A 24,286-nucleotide genomic window follows, 5' to 3' on the forward strand; every position below is an offset into this window, starting at 1 on the left:
CAACTAGTCAATAAGGAAATATATTTATCTTGCCCACACTGCTGCCATATGCAATAATAGCAGTAGGTGAAGTCACGTGCTCATTTTCAGTTCCCTTGCTTGCCCACAAAACGATTGCTTAGATCTTGCCTGGCTGTTTTGAGATCTATTTTTAATATCTAATCTGTAGAGAGGGACTAATTGATAGGTTATAATTCGAGCTCTTCTTGTGAATTGTTGAATTGTTGAAAGTTATTCTTGACTCCGGCTTATGAATTCTCTTTATGTGCAGAGAGAAGATGCCAAGGATAACATACCTATTTCAAAAGAGCTTTGAGAACTAGAACCTTGAAAACAAAATAGAATACTTTCCCAAATCCAAAGTACTATATAAATGTTTAATTATGTTAGCACTGATTTAAAAGCCCAATAGAGATACATTAGTCTTGCTTTCAACCACCTATTCCCCCTTATTTTGCAAGAAATTTCAGATAAATAGCATTGCACATCACTCTTGATTAAACATTTATACAAATAACTGTCTTGGTACTGCTGTTTTGATTCATGTCTGACAAGCCTCAGGCCTAGGTACTTGTGGTTAAGTTTAATTTTCTGCAAAGATATTTTGAATCTTACACTGGAACATTTCTTCCGGGAAATGTGCGGTTCCTTTTGAGAGTAATTTCAGTACAATCAGTGATATTCTAGGTAAGTTGATGCCAGATGTTTATTTCATGCCCCACATATTTACCTCATAAACCAGCAAACTAATGAGGTTTGAATAGTTTCCTGTGGGAAAAGGAATGTCTGCCGTGAAGGGAGGGAGAGTTGGGGATGAGGCTGGACCCCACACTGTTGGGTGATGGAGATAAGAGAGTCTTCACTGCAGTGACTGTGGGGCAGATAACTGGAGTTTTCAGCTAGAGGGCTGGACAGGGCTGAGCTTGCCAGGCGGGAAGTTACTCCCGAGACAGAAATGGAGTTGCCCAGCCCACAGCATCTTCCTAGTGAAGGACCTTGCAGTGATTTTGAATGCTTTTCTTTAAGCTAAGGAAACCACCAAAGTCAATTTTAAATAAAATGGTTTTTGTTTTATTTTTAGTAACCAATTCACTGAACACTGTCAACCTGATGGGCTGCCGACACAAGTTATGCTGTAATTCCCCCTCCCCCCCCCCCCAATATCACGACTTTTGACTGTCAGTTCTCTCTTATCTGGTCACCAACATTCTAATCCAGTCTAGTCTGTTCAGGGTCTCCCAGCCCTGGCCAGGCTCCAGCCTCAGGGGTTAGAAGAAGAGAAGGAGCAAGATCTATTCTGTTCTACCACTCCTCTTCACTTTTAGGTGTCTGCTGCTTCAGGGTTGGGACAGGGGACAGAGAGTTAAAGGGACACATTCTCTTTGCTTCACAAGTGCAACTGCAGCGAATCCTGGATGTTTTTCTGTCATGTGTGTGGCAAGTCCCTCAGTGGAGGCTCTCATTGTGTTCTTATGTGAGTTCTTCAGGAGGTCACTAACTGGGTTATTGTCTGACTCATAGGATACCCATTGGCCGAACTCCCTCATGACTGGTTTGGTAGCATGCACCCCAAAGTCTTTTGCTGCTTGGGTTATTGTGCCTGGTAGGTAGCCTTCATAGTTCCTGTCAGGATGGCTGAAGCTCAGAAGCCTTGACAGGAGTCTGCCTGTCCTGGGGGATATGATGCATCCTTGCCCTCCCCATGGTGGAGCTGCTTGTCAGTGATTCACTGCAGACCATTTTGTTTTCTTTTAACTCACATACTCACAGATGGCAGATGAGTAAGTCCACTGCACAGACATCCAATAGAAAGAAATGACAGTTTTCTAATCTTTGCAGTTGGCTTTCTGGAGCTATCCCTTGGATAGGGAGAGGTGGACTCAATCCTTAACATTCTTATCCATCACTCACTTCTCCCAGGTCAACCCCTGAATCCATCGTATACTTGGGAGGGTGCAGAAGAAAGTTCTGCCGCCAGCATCTTAATGAGTCCTGCAGAGGTTTGCTAGGTGGGTGTTTTAGAATATGGATGTGTTTCATCTGTTGTTTTATCTTTGGAGCTTTAGCTTCCTCATTCTAGGAGAAAAGGAAAAGTCCACGTCAACATCTGGCCACATTTGGTATGAGGGGACTAAAGAACACCACTAGTTTTCTTGCTTTTCTCTCTACCCTAAAGACAAAATTAATTTTTGTGCCTGAACTAGATTTTAAACAAATGAACCAAAAGGCGGCCTCTTGGGTGTAAATAAGGAGCTTCTGAATATTTGGTTTAGGTGGTCGTCAATGGGGAAGAAAACAGCTCTCAAGGAACCACACTGGCTTTGGCATTCCAGCCAGCTCACCACCTGTAATGTCTACCCTCACTGTTCTGGATTTTGAGTAACAAGCACAGGAAGAATGCATGAATGGTAGCGAAGGTTTTATATTCAAAACTCAACTCTGCAGTTTTTTGGCAGAATGTGTAGATCATTACCCTTAAAGTTTCAAATTTCCTGTTTAGCCACAACAGTCTTGTTCCACTGTTACCTGCCCTTTGCTTTGGCAGGCATGCTTCTCTCTGTGGTCTACTCTGGGGATTCCAAGAGATAAAATGTGGCTTAAGTGCCCTGGGTAGGGCATGTGGTAATGACAGCTGCCATTTATTGAGCACTCAATGGTACCAGGCATGTTCTGAGTTCTTTAGTGCATTTGCTCATTGAGTCCCCCAATTATCCTTTACTGTAGATATGGTTGCCATCTTCCTTTTACATACGAGGCAACTAATGGGCAGAGAGGTTAGGATACTTGCTTAAGGTCACATAGCTTGGAAGTGGCAGAGGTAGAGATTGATCCTAGGTAATCTGGCTTCACAGCCTGTACTCTTAACCACTGTCATGTTGCCATAGGAGTTTGTGAGCAGTAATCTCTTAAATAGACATTTGTCATAATCTCTTTATGAAGAATTGAGTATTCTCTTATCTTTTCAAGTTACTAAAAGACAGGTTTGAGCTTTACCAAAGTAAATTTTATAATCTCCTAGCTTTTACTTGGTGCATCTGAGTTTTTTGGTTATAAATAATTTTCCCTATCTCAACAGGGAACACAAACTGAGGTATCTACTGTGGTCATGTTAGTGAGTAGTTACATGTATCTTCTGGTCCATGGGTGAAGCAAGCAGGATCAAAGAAAGATACCATTTCACACAGAAGCTAGTGGCAAGCTGAAGCCAGAACTTAGGGTTGTTTCTAGCATTGCCTATTCAAGGGTGCAATTTTTATTTATTTGAAACATCTTATTGTGCACTACGTACCATGTTCTGTATTAAGAACTTGGGACACAGAAGTCAGATGCGCTACCTTTACGAAGGAAGTTCAGTCTAGTTGGGACCATCTGTGGGATAAGGTGACTGCAGAACCACTTAGGTGTTATATTGTGCTGTGTGAGACATAAAAAGATGATATGCTCGACTCAATCTGTGGGATAAGATAGGGGGTGACTCACACAGGCAATGCTTGAGCTGGACTTTGAAAACTAAGAGTAGGCCAGACTGGGAAAAGGGAAAGGGATATTCAGGAGTAGCACAAAGACATAGAGCATATTTGGGCAATTGTAAGCTTAGCAAAAGTGATGAGGGCCTCAGGTGGGAGGGGAGTATAAACAGGAATGCAGACAGGGAATCCCTATCATCGGAAGCCACTGGGGACTAACATTGGATTTGAAGTTCAGAACCTTCATTCTGTCTTGCATTGGGACCTGGAAGTCAAATTCTAAGAGAGTCATAATTCAGACCTAAAGGAGGGTAGTGGCAGTAGGGATGACAAGGAAGCAAAAACAGGTAATTACGAATACCGTTCAAGTTTCATCTGAAAATCAAGCAAAAGAGGGACACGAAGAAAAGGCACGGAAATTAAATTTCCCTTAGCCTATTGCCTGCCATTTGATGTGGCAATTCCTGTTAGACACACCCTAATTCTGGTTATTTTCATGGTTACTGCCAACTCTGACCTCCAGCAACAGATTGCTAATTCAATGGTTCCTAGAATCTTAGATGTCTTGCACAGTCCTTTACTAAGAGGCACCAACATACTCTCTTCAGCCTTTTCTGTGTTCCTCAGACCCATTATTTCTCACCTTTGCCTAGTAGCCGTGTTTTAGCATGTGTGCTACTCTTAGTTGAAATGTTTTACCTCTGGAGTTTTCCTCTTTTAGGCTGACAAAGTGCTATACAGCCTTATCACTAGTCAAAATTTCCAGAAGGAATGTGTCACTCCCTACTTTACTTCGGAGGTCCTAGAAGAGGCCTGATAGTTGTTAAAAGTAGTAAATGTTTTACTAAGTTCACATAGTAAGGGCCCATCTAGTAGTACATGGCATATACAGTAAGGGTCCCATAAATGTTCTTAAGCATTTACTATAAATACATAATTCCAGTACAATGTGACCATTTCTTTGTAGCATTTATTGTATTGGAATTATTTGCTTATATGTATGCCCCCATTTAATTGTATGTGCTTGGAGGGCATAACTATTAAGGGTATAAATACTATTACAAATATGCATGGGATTTTGCAGGTACTACTTTCACATTTTATGGTTCTTGATATAAAAGTAGTTATTAACATTTTTTTTTTCATTTCCATTGTTCCCTCCCCATTATATACTGGCCCATTTTATATGCTCTCCATTATATAACAAATGATTAAAACTACCAAAAATTTAGAGAAAATTAGATGTTAGTTGATTAGGAATTATCAATTATATAGCATGTCATCTGAAATGCTTCAGCCTTTCCCAGATAGGATTCTTGTAACCTTACCAGAACTCTGACTTTCACGTCTAAGACACAGAAGGAGCTTATTTATGTAAATATCTTAAAAGGATATGGTTTTGGTAGTTAATAACTAATACCCATCTGGGATGGGCATTTGGTACCATTTTGTCCAGTTAACTTTTGAATCCAATGTCTTTTGTTTAACACAAAGAAAACATAGAAATGCTGTGAAAGAAATGTTTGTGTTCATTAGAAAAATATATACCAACTCTGCGTTTTGTTAAGATTCATTTTATAAAATACCTTAAAAGAACAGATAAAGTACTTGAGTTTACATAATAACCAGAATTGAAAAAAGATGAATATAAATTAATTGAACACATAACTATTTTGCCACATTAGACAAGTTTTAAAAAGGCATTAAAAAAATAGTAATTGGGAAGAAACGCTTCACTCTATTGCTGTCTTTTTCTGGCAACTTTTCCTAGAAGCACTAAAATTCCAGGTCAACAGGCAGTACCTGTATTGTTGAAAACACACTGTAATTTGCTTCCAAATGTGTCAGCTTAAGAGAAGAAAATGAAATTTTTAACCAGGGTAGATAATTCAGTGCAAATTAAAGCTTCAAGTTGAAAATTCAAGAGGAAAAATAAATGTCCCAACTGTAGGAAATGCTTATGGAACTGAAAAAGAAAAAAATTCACATTATGAAGAAATCTTTGCAAGTGTTCTTGTGTGTGAAATATTGAGTTAACAAATGGACCCTCTGAAGTTGCAATTAGGGCTTTAGTAAGACTATTTGCAATGCGGGCGATGGGAGGTGAACAGGCAAGAGCTAAAGGTCATTTTGTGGAAGGAGGTTCAAGTTAACCATAAGCGCTACTCTGATTCAATTGTAGAAAATTTGGCCAGGGTATTGCAGACATCAAGGGGAAAAAAATTATGGAGACTAATTTACTGGGTTATTGAGGATAAGTACTTCTATCCCCAGAACATGTTGGGGGATGGAGGAGAGCAATATTGGCCATGATTTAAGTATATGGACTATATGGTGTACTGGCTCAAAAAATAATTGTATTACTAAGTCTTGAGAAATGGGAGGAATGTCTAACTTTCTGGATCACAGTGAAACCAAGTCACCTTCATTTCCAACCCTTAATGGGTAGTCACTTCTATGATTAAAGTATTTAGGTTTATTTCTACAAAAAATATTTTTTTTTTTGAGTCTGGTAGTCGTTGGTAATAGGTAGCAATGGGCTTTTCATGACTGTTTGAAAGTTTCCCTCTTTCCATTCCACTCAGGTTTTTGATTCATTCTTTTTCATGATAAAACTGATGGCTACTATTGGGTACAAGATGCAGAGATTTTAGTGGGGGCTAGCACATTTTCTTTGCAAAATAGATTTAAAAAGTCTAAATTTACTATATTATCACCAGTCTTTTTCTAATTCTCACTGGAAAATTTCACATATTTGAAAATTGAATGAAGATGTACTATGTTTCCTAACATTTGTATTTTATCTCATTCCGTATTAAAGTTATAACAATGTTATCACAATGAAGTGGCAACTTTTGGCTTTTAGTTGTACCTATGATCAGCAAGTCATAAAAAAACAAAATATACAGTGCTATTTCAACGTGACATCAGAGACTGGTTAAACAAAAAGTGAATAATCGTGATATATGCAGAGTTCATAAATCAATGAAGAATTAGCTGATGCAATTTTTAAAAGTATAAAAACTGCACTCCTCCACCTGGAGGAAGAACATCTAAGGAAAAGTAAAAATTCCTCTCCAGTGACATTAACCAGTGCAGAATCACTTGAAATTAAAACACCCAAGACCTGTGACTCTTCTCAAGTACCTCCTATCGTGAGAGCCAAATTGACGAATAAGGACATGTGGCACATGCCGCTTTGAAAACAATGCATTAGTTCACCTCCCCAGGTTAACCTGGTGGCTGTTCCAGTCCTGAACATGGACTTCCCTGGGGTCCTGCTAGCTGTTTGGTCCTGTCCTTTCAAAGCCTGAAGCTCTCAATCAGATGCATCCTATTACATCACACTGGGTGTGAAGTTTAGAGAGGGAATGGTAGAAAGGTGCACAAACCCGCAATTAGTCCATATTTAGGGAACCTTCTGTGGGTTCAAGCATTTTACACAGGCCTAGTTTTTGTCCCATTTCTCCACTACTCATTGGGCTTTGTCCATCAGAGAGAGACTTTTACCACCAAAAGCACAGATAAAGAATAACAAAACATTATATTGGAATCAGTTGCGAGTTTGTGCTTTAAAAACATAGTGCCTAATGGCATCAAGCACATCATAGATGCTCAATAAATATTTGTAGATTAAAATAATGTTTCTGAAGAACCAACCTCCATTTTGGGGGAGAAAAAAAAGCAAAACTAGATGAATTTCTTTCCCCTGACTGGATGGAGCAATGAGAATCTACAAATCAAATACGAACTTTAATTTGATTGCAGAGATTTTGCCAAAGGAAAAAAAAAAAAAAACATTGCCACAGTAGCATTGGCACTTAACAGTGCATCAAAGATTTAACTTTTCCACTGCAATGTGAACTGGTTCCTAAACCTGTTAGGTACCAGAGTATAATCACTCAAATAGGAAATGAACTCTATTCCACTTCGGGAAAGGTATGGTAATTTTATCTGAAAATTAATATATTTCAGGGAGACGGCCCTCTTACTCAGCATGCCTCAAAGTAATGCAGGCATAAATGTCAGGGGACCTCATTATATAACTTCAGTACGGCATTGTCATGTGCCAAGTGTATTTCTCCCACATCTGCAGTAGTTGCTTTCTAATATTTTATATTTTTACAGAGTAGTGACACCCCTGGGATGGCAAAGATGAGAATATGGGAGGTTAAAGATCAAAAAACTTACACTAAAAAGGGATGTTCCTTTAGATCATATGAAAACCCCTTATCAAAAGGCAGTTAGTTCATTGACAAAAAAATGCTTTATACATTCATAATTTTCCCATCTCACAACAGCAAAGGTTTCCAAAGAAAAGACTCAGTAGTGAAGGCCACACACTTTTTTTTTTTTTTTTTTTTGCATTAGTTTGACACATTGAAAATCAGAACCTTTAAAGCATCTTGTAAATGGGAGAAATGGAACTGGACCTGGGCAGGAGTGGGGACGGGGCAGGGTGGGAGAGATCAAAATGAACATGTGACTTAGCTGTTGACGTGGACAGTGAGGGAGTTGGTGGGAGATGTTACAGCAGACCTGACCACTCTACCAAGGGTCTGTAAAGAACACAGTACAGGTATCAAAAAAACAAAAACCCTAAAACAAATCTAAAAACAAAAACAAACTGCAACTTCGCCAACTTGTAAACAAGGAAAAGCATTTCACAGACTCAAAGTTCAAGGGAAGTAAACGTCTTTAAATTATTTTTGTCAGTTCAACCCTGATTTAAAAGTATGGCTAGCAGAAATAAGCACAGCTGTTGACATCCTGAGCAAGCAGCTGTCTTCTGAGAAGCAGCACTTCCAAGCCTCTTCTCGAGATGCCACACGAGGAGACACCTTCTCTCACTTGTCTCTTTTCCATGATCCTGGAATATCGAATGCCTGCCATTTTGGTGTTGACAGTCTTGGCTGCTATAGATTTAGACGTGGAGAGACTGGAGGTGGGAAGGCAAATTCTCGGAGGATGCTACGAGCCACTTCGACGTTATTCTGAGCTATCTCTAAGGCTCTCTTCACTTCTTCAAAGGCATAACCCTCTCCCATGAGTTTTGCAATTTTCGCATCAACATTTTCCAATGCTGCCTCGGGCCCATGGGGTTTTCTGTGGTGGATTTCTGGTGCAGTCCTGCGGGGTCGTGGTTTAGGAGGTCTGGCTGGTGCTTGTGAACCATCTGTAGATTTTAAAAGAGAGACAGCATGTAAATAATGGGATAAAAATAAAGACAGCTTATCGGTATGATCTCATTCCATATGAAAATGCTGTTTTTCATTATCTCCATAAAAAATTTTTTTTCTCATTTTATATACTATTGTAGGCTAGGTTATATTGTCCCCATTTTGAACATTTAAAAAACGGAGTTAGAATGTGTTGGAAGTTTGAGAAATTAATACAGATTTCTTCCCAATTCTACATAGTATTCTTTAAGCCATATTAAAAAAAGGGATAGAAAAGGGGAAAAAAATGAAAAAAGAAAGGCTTTCAGTATGGGAACACAGCTTATTTTTTCCTACTATGGTGAAGGAACTTTTTGGGGAAGTTTCTGCCAGAGGAAACTGTTACAAGGTTGTCAACATTCCTGGGAAGACATCCCCATCAGGCCCTCCATTCCACCCAGGCCACAGCACAGTTACTCTGAGCAATATGCACTGTAATGTCCTGGCCTGTCTGATTTTTTAAGTTAATAATGCTGTCAACTGTGCTGGGGAAGGGGGGAAATAGTAGGTGTTTCGGGTCTACTGTTAGTTAACCGGCTGAACAGAAGTAAAGAGTGCTTTGTTCAAATACTGTATCCAGATTGCAACTTAGGAAGTTTTGCTAAAGAAAAAGCAAAGCCAGTGGAAACCTCAGCAGTGAAGATTTGGGCTCCATATCAGTCCCCTGATAAGTTTCTGCAAGTTAAATCAAATGACACTGGTAACCATGAATGGAGAGTAATCTTACTAAGAGAAAAAGTTATAGACCACCATGGCACACAGATCACCAGGGCAGGGACCAGTAGCTTGAAAACGCACTTCTGTTGTGGAGTTCCATAATATCTATATTTGGTACTATATATCAAAAGCCTAAATTAAAAAAAAAAAAAGATGAAAATAAAAATTGTCAAATTTATGCCATGAAATACATTTATGGATTTGACTCTTTAAACATCAATGCTTCTTTAATATCTTCCGCAGACCACTGACAAATGTCTGATGATAAATCAAAGTTAAGTGAATGAGGAAGTGAGGGTACAATCCAAATGCCTTGTGACTCTGGTCTCCAGCTTCTCCTTCCTCGTCTCTGCTGCTTTGCCAACTTTCCCAATACCTTCATGGGAAATTGTAAGCAGGTATTTTCAATAATAATCAAATTGAAATAAAAAATTATCTAGTCCATTCTTTTATATTTTTCTTACAAGTCTATTTTTCCATGAGAAGGTAACTTGTAAAAAATACCCTGTTTACAATTCTAGCAATATAGCAGCATAGAATACATATGTGAAAGCCTCCAGTATGAAGATACTCAGTTCCACACCACATTGTATGGTAGTCTTAAATTTTCTTATAGGATACTGCCCAGTTTGAAAAAAAGATATAGCTGTAGATACAGCTTATTAAATTATGCTCATATACAAGAACATACATTAATTTCTGGTTCTTGCTCAAGTCTGTACTGTTTCTTGCATCTGTAACTAAACATCTCAAGTTAATTATGGTCTGCTAAATTGCATTTCTTACTGTGTTTTCAGGTTCCATTTATTTTCTACTAAGTATTTCCATTATGTCACACAGAGATGGACAATAAATTTTACTTCGCTTCTAATCATTTCCAAAAAAAATAAAATAAAATAAAAAAGATTAGAAATCCTAGCAAGCTTTCTGAGCTTCAACACAGAATTCATACATTGAAATCTTGTCTGTTCTGATTTACTTTTGGGTGAGAAAAGTACTTAGACTTAAATACAAGTCTAAATTCCTTGTATTCTATAGGTAATTCTTTAAGAGTTTTTTTAATACTGTTATTTTGTTTTTGTCCAAAATACGGAGAAAGGCACATGAATGTCAAGCATCTTTGAAAAGAACAGCTAAATATATCACATAAGTGGGAAGGCTACTGTGGCAGCCAGAGACACATTGAATAGTATAACTGACAATGAAGTCTTAAGATTTAGAACTTTTAAATTGAATAAGCTTATGTATTTTTAATTGAAGTACAGTTGACATAAAATATATTAGTTTCAGGTGTACAACAATGATTTGATATTTATATACATTACTAAATGCTCACCACAGTATAGTTACCATCTGTCACCAAAGTTATTACATTATTGACTATATTCCTTATGTTGTACTTACAACTGGAAGTTTGTTCCTCTTTTATTTTTAATGTTTATTTTTGAGAGAGAGAGCGCAAGCGGGGGAGGGACAGAGGATGTGAAGCAGGCTCCATGCTGACAGCAGAGGGCCGGATGCAGGAACTGAACCCACGAACTGTGAGATCATGATCTGAGCTGAAGTTGGATGATGAACCCACTGAGCCTCTCAGGTGCCCCTCGAAGTTTGTACCTCTTAACCTCCTTCAGCTATTCTGCCCATTTCTCAACCCCCATACAACTACTAGTTCTCTGTATTTATGAGTTGGTTTGTTTTTTTTTTTTTTTTTTTAGATTGCACATACAAGAGAAATCATACGGTATTTGTCTGACTTATTTCATTTAGCATAATACCCTCTAGGTCAATCCACATTATTGCAAATGTCAAGATCTCATATTTTATGGCTAATATTCCATCCAGTGTGTGACTTTCTGTGTGTATATACATCTTTATCCATTCATCTATGGATGGACACTTATATTGCTTTCATGTCTTGGCTATTGTAAATACTGCTGCAATGAACACAGGGGTGCATCTATTTCTTTAAGTTAGTGTTTTTGTTTTCTGTAGAAAAATACGAGAAGTGGAATTACCCTCTACCCTTTTAATGTGTTTATGTAATATTGCATATACTTTTATTATGCACCTCCCTTAACTAATTATTGTTGATACAGTTGATTTTACCACTTTATAAGTAATTGACCTACTAGTTTTACTATGTAAGGCCTTTTTTATTTTTCCACTTAAGAAGTCCCTTCAGCATTTCTTGTAATGCTTGTTAAGTGGTGATAAACTCCTTTAACTTTTGTCTGGGAAACTCTCCCCTTCAATTCTGAATGATAATCTTGCCAAGTGCAGTATTCTTGGTAGTAGGTCCCCCCCACCACTCCCCACTTTCAGCACTTTGGATGTATCATGCACTCCCTTCTGGCCTGCAAAGTTTCTGCTGAAAAATCAGCTGGAAATCTTATAGGTGTTCCCTTATAGAGGTAGTTGCTTTTCTCTTGTTGCTTTTAAGATTCTCTTGTTATCTTTAATTTTTGGTATTTTAATTATTATGTGTCTTTGTGTGGATCTTTTTGGAGTCATCTTGCTTGGGGCTCTCTGTGCTTCCTGAGCCTGACTTTATTTCCTTTATCAAGCTACAGAAGCTTGTAGCTATTACTTCTTCAAATAAATTTTCTGCTCTTCTCTCTTCTGGGACTATTATAATACAAATGTTAGTATGTTTGATGTTGTCCAAGAGGTCCCTTAACCTATCCTCATTTTTTAAAATTGTTTTTTCTTTTTTTCTGTTCAGCTTGGATAACTTCTACTGTTTGGCCTTGTAGATCACTAATTCATTCTTCTGCATCCTCTAAGCTGCTGTTGATTCCCTCTAGTGTGTTTTTCAATTCAGTTAGTATATTCTTCAGCACTGACTGGTTCTTTTTTATATTTTCTTTGTTGAAATTCTGAGATCATTCGCTCTTCTCCCAAGTCCAGGAGCATCTTTAAGACCATTTATTTGAACTCTTTATCAGGTAGACTGTTTATCTGTTTCAATTAGTTTTTCTTTTTTTTTTTTTCCCCCTGAGGTTTTGCCTTGTTCTTTCATTTGGAAATTATTCCTCTGTCTCCTCATTTTGTCTGACTCAGTTTCTACATATTAGGTAGATCAGCACTGTCTCCTGATCTTGAAGGTAGTGGTCTTGTGTAGAAGGTCTCCTATAGGGCCCAGAAGTACAGTCTTCTCCAGTCATCAGAACCAGGTACTCCAGGGGTATTCCATGTGTGGGTTATATGCGGGTGGGGCTGGCCTTTCCCCACCCCAAGGCAGGAGTTGCTTCGGGGGGCAGCATGCTGGTCCTGACCATGGCTGCCCTCCAGGTGTGTCAGGGCAGGAACCACTTTGGAGGGACATTTGTAGGAAGTGGCAGGGTGGGTCCACAGGGGAATGCCAGGGTGGGATGAGCAGTGCTAGGAAAGTAGATGGAGGCTGTCTGAACCGGTGACCACCAGCATTGGAGCATTGGGCTAGCTAGGCTAAAGGAGGGCAAGAAAGATGGTGCCTGCCAACACTTCCATACCTGGAAAAAGTTTTTACAGATCTCTGTCCCTCCTGCGCATGTTCTATGATAATAAATTAACACTAATGGCACCAGTCCTTTTTAAAGTGCTGCTTCAGTGCTAACTCTTGGAGTGAGTTTATGTGTGGGCCCTTTAAGAGTAGAGTGGAGTCTGAATTTCCTATGGCCCTCTGGTTCTCCTGGAGTTAATCCCCACTGATTTTCAAAGATATTATGGGGTCTCATATTCCTGATGCAGATGCCTAGGGTCGGTTGGGGGGGGTACCCAGTGTGGGGCTTGAACTGCCTGTTCCAGCGAGGACCTCTGTCCCCATGATATCCCTCCTGCTTGTGGGCTGCCATTCCAGGGGTTTGGCTCGCAGCCACATTTCCTCTCTGCCCCTTATATCCTTGTCAATGTGGCTTTTTCTTTTTGTAGCTCTGGAAGAACTTTTTGCTAGTCTTCTGGTCATCCTCAGAGACAGTTGCTCTATGTGTGGTTGCAGGCTTAGTGTTTCAATGAGAAGAGGTGAGCTCAGGATCGATGATGCTACCATCTTCTCACCCTAAAGGTATGTATTTTTGATCCTAGTAGATAACACTAAAAAAAATGGTACCTTTTACCAGGAAAAACCCCCAGGAAACCCATCTGTTATATAAGGCTGCTATAATTAATACTGGCAATGTAATTTGCAGATGACTATTCTTTACTTGAAAAAAATTAGTAAACACAATTCAAGAAATCTAAGTTAACAAGGAAACACACACACACACACACACACACACACACAATGATTAAGTCAACCCTAGGGTAGTGAAGGTATCTCTGATCCTGAAACTGGTATTTTTTCATTTTACACACAAAATATCAACCAGGGAAAGTGATTCAAATGACCTCTAAAAGGAATCAGGACAGATTTTAAACACAGTTAAAAAAAAAAAAAGACTTCCTTAAAGCAAAGATTTATTTTCCCAATAGATATTTTCCCTTGAAATTCAAAACTTACATATCCCAGCTCATTTAAACCTAGTCCTCATTGCAATGTTAGGGCAATGTTCCTCAAAACAATGCTGGCATCTCTTCAAAATCTTACAAATGCTTGGAATTTTAATTTTATCATGTATTGGAGCCTACAAATAGAAGTAAAATGGACTCTCTTTCAACTTTTGGCCACTTGTTATATATAAATTTCCATTTATTAATGAATATTTATTCAATTTGGCATACCTTAATTTTTGTTCGACTGTTTTAATTGGATAGAATAACTCTGTACCAGGTAATTGACAGCTACAACAGAGTCTTTACTTGATGTAGATGAGGAACATTACATAGAGATGGGATTGGTCAGATGCATCTCATTCTCACAACTAAGATTTTGAGTGACCTTGAGCTAAGTAATTTACTTGTACAATTCTCACTTTCTAAATCTACTTTCCTATCTCATTTTTAGAGGTATTATTTATCCCTTCTCAGTCAGGTAGTATGCAAATTAATTAATGTAATGGCCTCTTCAGCACATATACTGAGCATTAAAAAGAAAGGACAATGAATTCACTCTCTATGATAACTGCTATACTTAAATGCTATGGAACAGTAATTACTCTAAATTAATAGCAATGTCAAAGAAGTGTGGAAGAGGGGGGAAAAAAGCAGGGGATTTGTTGTGAGTGCCTATTTTTATACAGAAAGCTTTTAAGGAAGATCTGTTATAACCTGAACTAAGAGTGGAAACAAAAAAAAAAAAGTGGGGAGGCATTTTCACGCTCATCATTAGAGCAAATTACTTAAAACCAATCCTTCTTTCTACTACAGACAGCCTTCACTTTCCCACTTGTTATTTTTTTACAATGTCTAAAAGAGACAACGGGTCCTTACTCCCTTTAGAATGTATAGGTAATAGAAAGCAGCAGTGAAACAGAAGATGAAATTCCCAAAATGTTCCCGAAATGTTATTATAATTTTGGAGTCCGCTGGAATTACTATGAATTTTTCCAACTCTATGGGAATTTCTGTACCTGAATAAATGCCATCCTTGTGTATTCTGGTGCCGCTGCCCATGCTTATCATCGTTTTGAACTATGAGCAATGGCAATGATATCAAAGTGAGTGCAAGAATACTTGGAGCGTGGGTTCTAAACAGTACATCTTTTTGAAGCACCAGTTTTACTTGAGGAAGTGAGAAAGTCAGTGTTTTTTTAAATAGCAAAATGAATACAGATTTACCAAGGAGGAAAATGTAAAATTTGCATAAGTTTTTAAGATAAAACAGACTTTGAAGCAACTTCCTGATTGTCCACTTTTGGTTAAAGCCACAGTCTGTGCTGTTTACAGAAAGTGTATCAACAAATGATATAAAATACATACATATATATATATATATATATTTATAACTATATAATTACATGTTATACATATTATCTCTCTATACATAATCTATATATATATTTAAAATACTCAGCTTAACATTTGGCCCACAGTAACTGGCTTTTAGAAATGATTATTATGTACAATCTGAGACATAATCTCTGTTAATTACTACTTCATGGCTATTTGATTACAGACACCAAGACTTAAGACTACTGATTTTCTCAACTAATGATATCTGAGAATTAATGAAACTAACGATATCTGAGAATTAAAAGAAAAATACAAATTTAACTGATTTTAAACACATCATCATTATGACTTCGTTATTCTTTAAGATAGATCAACTAACTCTGGAACTTATTTATATCATAAGCTTCAATTGCTATCCATAGAGATACTCTGATTTTATAAGCACAGGGTTTAATACAGCTTTCACTAAATTACAAATAAAAAAATCTTCACATACATAGTGGTAGCTAATTATGATAGTTAAGGCTAAAGTTATGTAATTTTTTAATACACCCAAAAAACTGTTATAGGAGAATTACATTATTTAATTTTTAAGAAAAAAGATTCCAGATATTGTGCTTTGAGAACTAAAACTGTAAGGAAAGACGTTTGAGGCAGTTGAATTGTGGTAAAACCTTAACACTACGTTTTCCTTTGTTGAAACACCAAACAAAATCTTATACATATAATTTATCTTTAAACATCTTATCACTAATAACTCCACAGTTCTAACCCTTGAGTGAAGTGAAGCCATGCTTTTCAACTGAGATCTTAATAGAGATAATTATAGAATATTTGGTCTGAATATAAAATTCACTCAATATTCTATGACTTTCCTATAACCTAGTTAAAAAAAAATAGTAGTATTGGAAATAATTCCTCTTCTGATGAGACTTCCTTTATTTTGTCAGTGTATTTGGTAATGAGAGCTTTTACCAAACACATTTAACATAAGTCATGTGCTGAAATTCTAATTTTTTAGTAGTATCTTCAACTGCCTTCTAAATGTTGAGAAAATGAAAAAGCTTCCCCAAAGCAAATGCCACATTTCAGCAGCGTGAGCACAAACATACCATTATGACGTTGTTACTCTACTATAACTTGGATTCCCTAGATTTTTATTCAAACCATAGCACATTATATCTTACAACAAGAGAAGAGGAAACTGGAAAATTTATAAAAATGCACACATTGCCAGTATAGTTATGGAACTATGTGACTAATATACCCATGTTAAAAAATAAGATTATTAAAAAAAAAATGTCTGCCTCACATACAGGTACATATGCGAATTTTAACAGTCTGGTGAAATCCACTTTTCTTTTTTGGAAATCCACTTATTTCTGATGAACTATTATGACATTCATATCATTAAAAATCAACTGTCACATCTAATATATTTTTGGGAAGCAATAAAATATTTGGAAGACTGTTGGTATATGTAGACATACATGTACCCAGTCTTTTTAGACAAGAAGATAAGGAAATGTTTGTAATCAATGAAAAAGTATTTTTAAAATTATACAATTTTTTTTAATGTTTATTTTTGAAAGAGACACAGAGTGCAAGACAGAGACATAGAATCTGAAGCAGGCTCCAGGCTCTGAGCTGTCAGCACACAGAGAAATATTTGACCCCAAATATTTTTAAATTTTTAAAAAATATTTTTCACATAAAGTTGATACTTAGAACAACATAAAAGACAAGAGAAACTGAATTTGTAGGATGCAGCAATTATACAAGAATCCTTAAAGGTCACCTTAAAAAGGCCTTAATGAAAACATGTCATGCAAAATAAGGGCTATTAGAATCCTAAAGGAACACAGCACCTAGTCTCCAGTTTTCAATGGAGAGACCTAATCCAAAAGACAAAGCCAGCCCCTTTGCTGCTGTGAAATACACTAGTGGACAGCCTGTTAGTCCTGTGAGCTGCATGACAGCAAATTATCTTGATGGAAAAAAAGAAATCTTATTTTTCTGTGGTTTGACTGTGTTTGTAAACAGAGTTCAGGGAGAAGGTTGAAATGTTTGATGTTACAGCTAGCTGAGGCCTTCAGAGCAATAATCAAGACAATTTTATCACTCAGGTAAAAGCCAGTTGAGGCTTCTGGTAAATCCCTATTTGGGTATATTTTCACAAGGTTGTGACTCAAAGTTCCTCCTTGAAATTTCTAGTGTAATGCTAATCAGAATTCCTACCATCTGAAACCGTATGTGAATGATGTTCCTCTGGGCTATACAACACCCACATATTATGAAGCAAAACTGTAAAGAAGCTGTGTAAATACAGCATTTTGGCCACAACTTTCAAAAAACTTGAATATATGTTTCTTTTAATCCAGAGTTGGTGGCAGTGAATATGTTATTTTAAATCAGTCATGGTACTTTCCTCAAGGTTATATTTTAATGTTATTCCTTAAGGGATTTGTTTCCTTCTCTTATATAGAGGCTGTCAGATAATGTCACTCCTTGAATTACACATTTTTTTCATCTGTCTGGAAATCCAGCCCTTTTGACTATTGTTTCAATGGCCACCCATGGATATATCTGAAATCTTGGAAGGACTAGAAGTTAATAGGCAAGACGGCGTGGACCAAAATTTGAAAAGGTTAATAGAATTTTCTATACTTTTCTGAGATATCTTAAAATGTTAAAACATATAAAACCATAGGGGGACTTCTACTTCTCCCATGCATATCATCAAGTAGACAAGAACTACTGTGTTAATAATTCTTAAAGCAACTCGTTAATTATCTTTATTCCGAGGTTACGGAATGTATGGCTGTCACTATTAACAAATCTTCTGTGAACTGAGCTGTGAGTTTAAAAAAAATCTTGAAAAAGGACGAAAATCTACATAGGAAAAACTTATGATGTTTATAATTATAAGACAAAAATATTGTTTACATTGGTCAAAAAATGCGTGTGTTCAATTCTGGTCCAAAATGGTGACATAAGACCCTTATCTCACCTTCTCCGTGGGGACACACCAACTCTGCACCTATTTATAAAGCAATTCCTCTTGAAGAACTGAGGGCCAACTGAACAGCTTCTGTGCAACAAAAGAAGCTTCCCCAGAGCAAAACAGCAAGAGACATGGAGACTTGGTAATGAAGGGAACCCAGATTTATCTGCCTTAGGGCATAGAAAAAAAGCTGTGGTTTAAAAGAGCAACTAGAATATAAAGGGACTAGCCCTAGAACCCTGCCCAACAATGGGAAAGCTGCTGAAACTCCAGGTTGGAGAGGCTGGTGAATGCACAGTATATTTCCCCCTCCACCTTGATAGAGAGGATGGGAAGCAGGGTCCAGGCACCTTAACTGGACTACCACCTCACTGAGCCCTCGGCCCCCAGTCCATACCAGCTCTAGAATCCCACAAGGCAGCTCCAACGTGGTGCACCCTGGTCAGCACTCAATACGGTTCCAGCTGTTGCACTGAGGTGGCAAAGGTACAAAGAACCCTGGAACACTTCCTACACCGCTTCAGCTTCAGAGAGTTTGCTTGGGCACCCCGGGGTGCAGAGTGCTCTGGGACCTCCTGGCTCACGCCTGCACTGGCTCCGAGTGCCCTGGGCCCCTACAGCCGACGTTGGCTCCAGTCACCCCTCCAGGGCAACTCCGCACTGAGCATCCTGTGACACCCTGGCTTGCACCCACTTCAGCTGTCCTGCCAGGGCGTTCTCTGCTTGGAGATCCCTGGGACCATGCCAGCCCGGGCACACTTCAACTTAGGGACCTCTAGCCAAATGCAACAGGCACACAGTCTATACAAAAGAGGACCATACACGAGACTGTTTCATCATGTTTAGAAGTTGCCGTTCCACCTAATTCATAGACACCAAAATCACCCAAAATGACAAGACAGAGAAACATGCTCCAAATTATAGACAAAACCTCAGAAGAATAATTAAATTAACACAGATTATTAGGCATATTGCTTAAGAGTTTAATGAACATAAAAATGAGCACTGGACTGCAGAGAAGAGTAGAACTCAACTTCAACAAAGAGATAAACAATACAAAGAACCAGTCTGAAGAACAGAATAAATGAAAAATACACTAGAGGAAATTAACAGTACTTTAGCAGATGTAGAAAAATGGTTCTGTAAGACAGGATAATGGAAAGCACCCAAGATGAGCAGCAAAAAGAAAAAAAGAATTCAAAAAAGAAGGCTAGGTTAAAGGATCTCTTGGACAACATCAAGCAAACATTGAAAACATCTGTAACTTGGGGAAGAAAACAGAAGAATCTGGAAGAATTCAGGAAGCATACAGTTCAAAACAAGTTGAACCCATGAGGTCCACACTATGACACATATTCATTACAATGTTAAGATTAAAGATAAAGAGAATTTTAAATGCAGCAAGAGAGAAGCAAAATGTTATATACCAGGGAAATTGCACAAGGCTGATCTCTCAGCAGAAACTTTGCAGGCCAGATGGGAATGGCAGAGTACATCCAAAATACTGAAAGGAAAAAACCTACAACCAAGAATACCCAGAAAGGCTGTCATTCAGAATTAAAGGATAGAGTTTCCCAGACACAAAAGTTGAAGTACGTTGGCACTAAACCAGAGTTAAAAAAAAAAAAATGTCAAAGGAACTCCTTTGAGAGGAAAAGAAAAGGTCATAATTAGAAGAAAATTGTGAATACAAAGATATAAACTATGAAAACATATACATAAAATGTGGAGGGGGGAGTGAGAATGTTCTTTGAGCATAGGTTCAAACTTAAGTGACCATCAACTTACTATAGACTGCTATATACTTAGGATATTTATATATGAACCTTATGGTAACCACACACCCAAAACCTGTAATAGGTACATAAAAAATAGCTAAGCATAACACTACAGAAAGTCATCAATCACAAGTAAAGAAAGAAGAAAGGAACAAAAAAACTATAAAACAACCAAAAATTAATGAAATGGCAAAAAGTACATACCTATCAATAACTACTTTAATGTAAATGGTCTAAATGCTCCAATCAAAGGACACAGGACAGCCAAATGGATAAAAAACAAGACCCATCTGTATGGTGTCTACATGAGACTTGCTTCAGATCTAAAGACACATACAGCCTGAAAGTGAAAAGGTGAAAAAAAAAATTCCATGTGAATGGAGATGGAAAAAAAAAAAGCTAGGGTAGACAAAATAGACTTTAAAACAATGACTGTAACACGAGACAAAGAAGGGCATTACATAATGATAAATGGTTCACTCCAACAAGAGAATTTAATGGTTTTAAATATCTATGCCTTGAACATTGAAGCACCTAAATATATAAAGCAAGTATTAACAGACATGAAGAGAGTACTACTGACAGCACTACGATTGGGGACATTAACACTCCACTTACTTCAATGGATAGATTATCCAGGCAGAAAATCAATAAGGAAACAATGTCTTTGAACAACACATTAGACCAGATGGACTTCAGATATATGCAGAACATTCCATGCAAAAACATCAAGACACATTCTTTTCTAGTGCACATGGAATATTCTCCAGAATAGATCACATGTTAGGCCACAGAGCAAATCTCAGATTTAATAAGAATGAAATCATATGCTACATCTTTTCCAACCACATGTTATGAAACTAGAAATCAATCACAAGGGAAAAAAAAAGGAAAAAATTCAAACGTGGAGGCTAAACAATACACTACTAAACACCCAGTGGGTCAACAAATCAAAGAGGAAATAAAATAATACATGAAAACATGAAAATGAAAACACAACAGTATAAAAAATTTTAAGATACTGAGAAATCAGTTCTAAAGGGAAATTTATAGTGATCCAGATCTACCTCGAGAAACAAGAGAAGTCTCAAATAAACAATCTAGCCTTCCATTTAAAGGAACTAGAAAAAGAAGAACAAACAGAACCCAAGGTCAGTAGAGGGAAGAAATAATAAACACCAGAGCAGAAACAAATGAAATAGAGACAAAAAAGAAAAAAAATTTGCAAAAGATCAATGAAACCAAGAGATGGTTCTTTGATGAAAAAAAAAAAAAAAAAAAAATTAAAAAAAATAAAAAAAAATTAATTAATTTAAAAAAAAAAAAAAAAAAAAAACAGACAAAATTGATAAACCTTTAGCTGGATCATCAAAAATAAAAACACAAAATTAGAAACAAAATAGAAATAACAACTGAAACCACAGTAATACCAAGGATTATAAGAAATTACTGCTATAAAAAATTCTATGCCAACAAAATGAACAAAGTAGAAGTGGATAAATTCCTAGAAACACCAAATCTTCTGAAACTAAATCAGGATGAAATAGAAACTCTAAACAGACCAATTACTAGTAATGAAATTGAATTGGTAACCAAAAACTCACAATAGTAGTCCAGAAATGAGTTAAAAAGTGAGGATTCATAGGTGAATTCTACCAAATATTTAATACTTATTCTCCTCAAACTATTTAAAAAAAAAAAAAATAGAAGCTTCCAAATATATTCTGAAAGGCCAGCATTAGCTTGATAGCAAAACCACCAAGACAAGGACACCACACACACACACAAATATCCTTGATGAACATAGATGCAAAAGTCCTTAAAATATGACTAAACCACATTTAAAAATACATTACAAGGACCATTCACCATGATCAAGTGGAATTTATCCTAGGGATGCAGGGATGCTTCAATATTTGTAAATCAACATGAATATACCAGATCAACAAAACAGGATAAAAATCTTATCTTAATAGATACAGAAAAAGCATTGGACAAGATTCAACATCTGGCTGCTCATGATAAAAACTCTCAACTAAGTGGGGTTAGAGGAAAGAGACCTCAACATAATAAGAGCCATATATGAAAAACACACAGCTAACATCATACTCAATGGGAAAAACTGCACTTTCCTTCTAAAATCAGCAGGAAGACAAAGATGTCCACTCTTGCCACTTTTACTCAACATAGTACTGGAAGTCTTAGCCACAGCAATCAGAGAAAAAAAAAGAAAAGGCATCCAAATTGGTAAGGAAGAAGTAAAGCTGTCACTATTTGCAGACAACATGATACGATTTATAGACAACCCTAGACGCCACTAAAATCTGCTAGAATAAATGAATTCAGTAAAACTGCAGGACACAAAATTAATACACAGAAATCAGTTACATTTCTATACACTAATGATGAAGTAGCAGAGATACGAATGAAAAAAAAATCTCATTTACAATTGCACCAAAAAGAACACAATACCTAGGAATAAACTTAACCAAGGAAGTGAAAGACCTGTACTTTGAAAACTGTTAAGACATTGGTGAAAGAAACTGAAGATGACACAAGCAAATGGAAAAGTATTTCATGTTCATGGATTGGTAGAATTAAAATGTCATACTACTGAAAGCAATCTACAGATTCAATGCAGTCTCTATCAAAATACCAACAGCATTTTTCACAACTCACAGAACTTTTCACAGAAATGGTACTAAAATTTGTATGGAACCACAAAAGACCCCAAATAGCCGAAGCAATCTTGAAAAAGAAAAACCTAACAGGAGGTATCTTAATCCCAGATTTCAAGATATACTACAAAGCTGCAGTAATCAAAAAAGTATTGTACTGGCACAAAAATAGACACATAGGTCAGCGGAACAGAACTGAGAGCCCAGAAATAAGCCCATGATTATATGGTCAATTAATCTACAACAAAGGTAAGAATAAACAATGAGAAAAAGACTGTCTCTTTAACAAATGGTACTGGGAAAACTGGACAGCTACATGCAAAAGAATGAAACTGAACCACTTTCTTACACCATACACAAAACCAAAATGGATTAAAAGTGAGTCTTGAAACCTTAAAACTCCTAGAAGAAAACACAGACAGAAATTTCTTTGACATCAGCCTTAGCAACATTTTTCTAGATAGGTCTTCTCAAATAAACAATTGGGACTACACCAAAATAAAAAGTTTTTGCACAATGAAGGAAACCATCTAACATACTGAGTGGGAGAAGATATTTGCAAATGATATATCTGATTAGGGGTTAACATTCCAACTATATAAAGAACTTCTCAAACTCAACACTCCTCCCCCAAAATAATAAAAAAATGGGCAGAGGACCTGAATACATTTTTCCAAAGAATACATACAGATGGCCAACAGACACATGAAAAAATGTTGAACATCACTATCAGGGAAATGCAAATCAAACCACAATGAGATCACCTCACACCAGTCAGAATGGCTAGAATCAAAATGAGAAAAAATAACAAGTGTTGGCGAAGGTGTCCAAAAAAGGAACCCTCCAGCGCTGTTGGGGGGAATGTAAATTGGTGCAGACAACAGCCTGGAAGTTCCTCAAAGAATTAAAATGGAAATACCATATGATCCAGTAATTCGACTACTAGTATTTGCCCAAAGAAAACAACAACACTAATTTGAAAAGATACATGTACCCCTATGTTTTTTGCAGCAGCATTATTTATGATAGCCCAGATACGGAAGGAACCTAAGTGTCTACTGATAGATGAATGGATAAATATTGTGTGTGTGTGTGCGCGCGCAGAAACAGACCCACAGAGAACAAACTGATGGTTGCCAAAGGGGAGGAGTATGGGGGGGATGGGCAAGATCAGTAAAGGTGAATTGGAGATACAGGCTTCCAGTTATTAAATGAATAAGTCATGAGGATAACAGGTATGATACAGGGAATACAGTCAATGAGATAGTAATGGCACTGAATGGTGAGAGATGGTAGCTACACTTGTGGTGAGCATACCATAAGGTATAGATTTTTCAGATCACTATGTTGCATACCTGAAACTAATGTAACATTGTGTCAACCATCCTTCAATAAAGAAAAATGTGTGTTCAGCATAACCCATACATCAGCCACTCCTCTACTCGGCCATCCACCTATCCAAGAGCCACGTGCTAGGCACTCTTGTGAACGTATGCGGATACAGCAGTGAAGCAAACCATAGTCCTATCTTCAAAGCATTAATATTCTAGCAAAGAAGATGGACAAATAAGAATTCAAGCAAACGAATGGAATTTCAGGCGGTGACAGATGCTAT

The 24,286-nt window shown here is 37.2% G+C and overlaps 1 protein-coding gene across 3 annotated transcripts in view; it reads right to left on the reverse strand.

The window, feature by feature from the left end:
• Window positions 1-5,025: 5,025 nt before the first annotated feature.
• CBLB (Cbl proto-oncogene B) overlaps window positions 5,026-24,286 on the reverse strand; it is a 214,549-nt gene continuing 195,288 nt past the window's right edge. For all 3 annotated transcript variants that reach the window (XM_040484406.1, XM_040484407.1, XM_040484405.1), the window contains one exon: window positions 5,026-8,643. In XM_040484406.1, the coding sequence (XP_040340340.1) occupies window positions 8,384-8,643 (260 nt within the window). In that variant the 3' untranslated portion in view covers window positions 5,026-8,383. The remainder of the gene's footprint in view (window positions 8,644-24,286) is intronic.

The sequence above is a fragment of the Herpailurus yagouaroundi genome, unplaced genomic scaffold (genome assembly GCF_014898765.1).
Source record: "Herpailurus yagouaroundi ecotype Mexico unplaced genomic scaffold, PumYag 162, whole genome shotgun sequence".
Classification (NCBI taxonomy): Eukaryota; Metazoa; Chordata; class Mammalia; order Carnivora; family Felidae; genus Herpailurus; species Herpailurus yagouaroundi.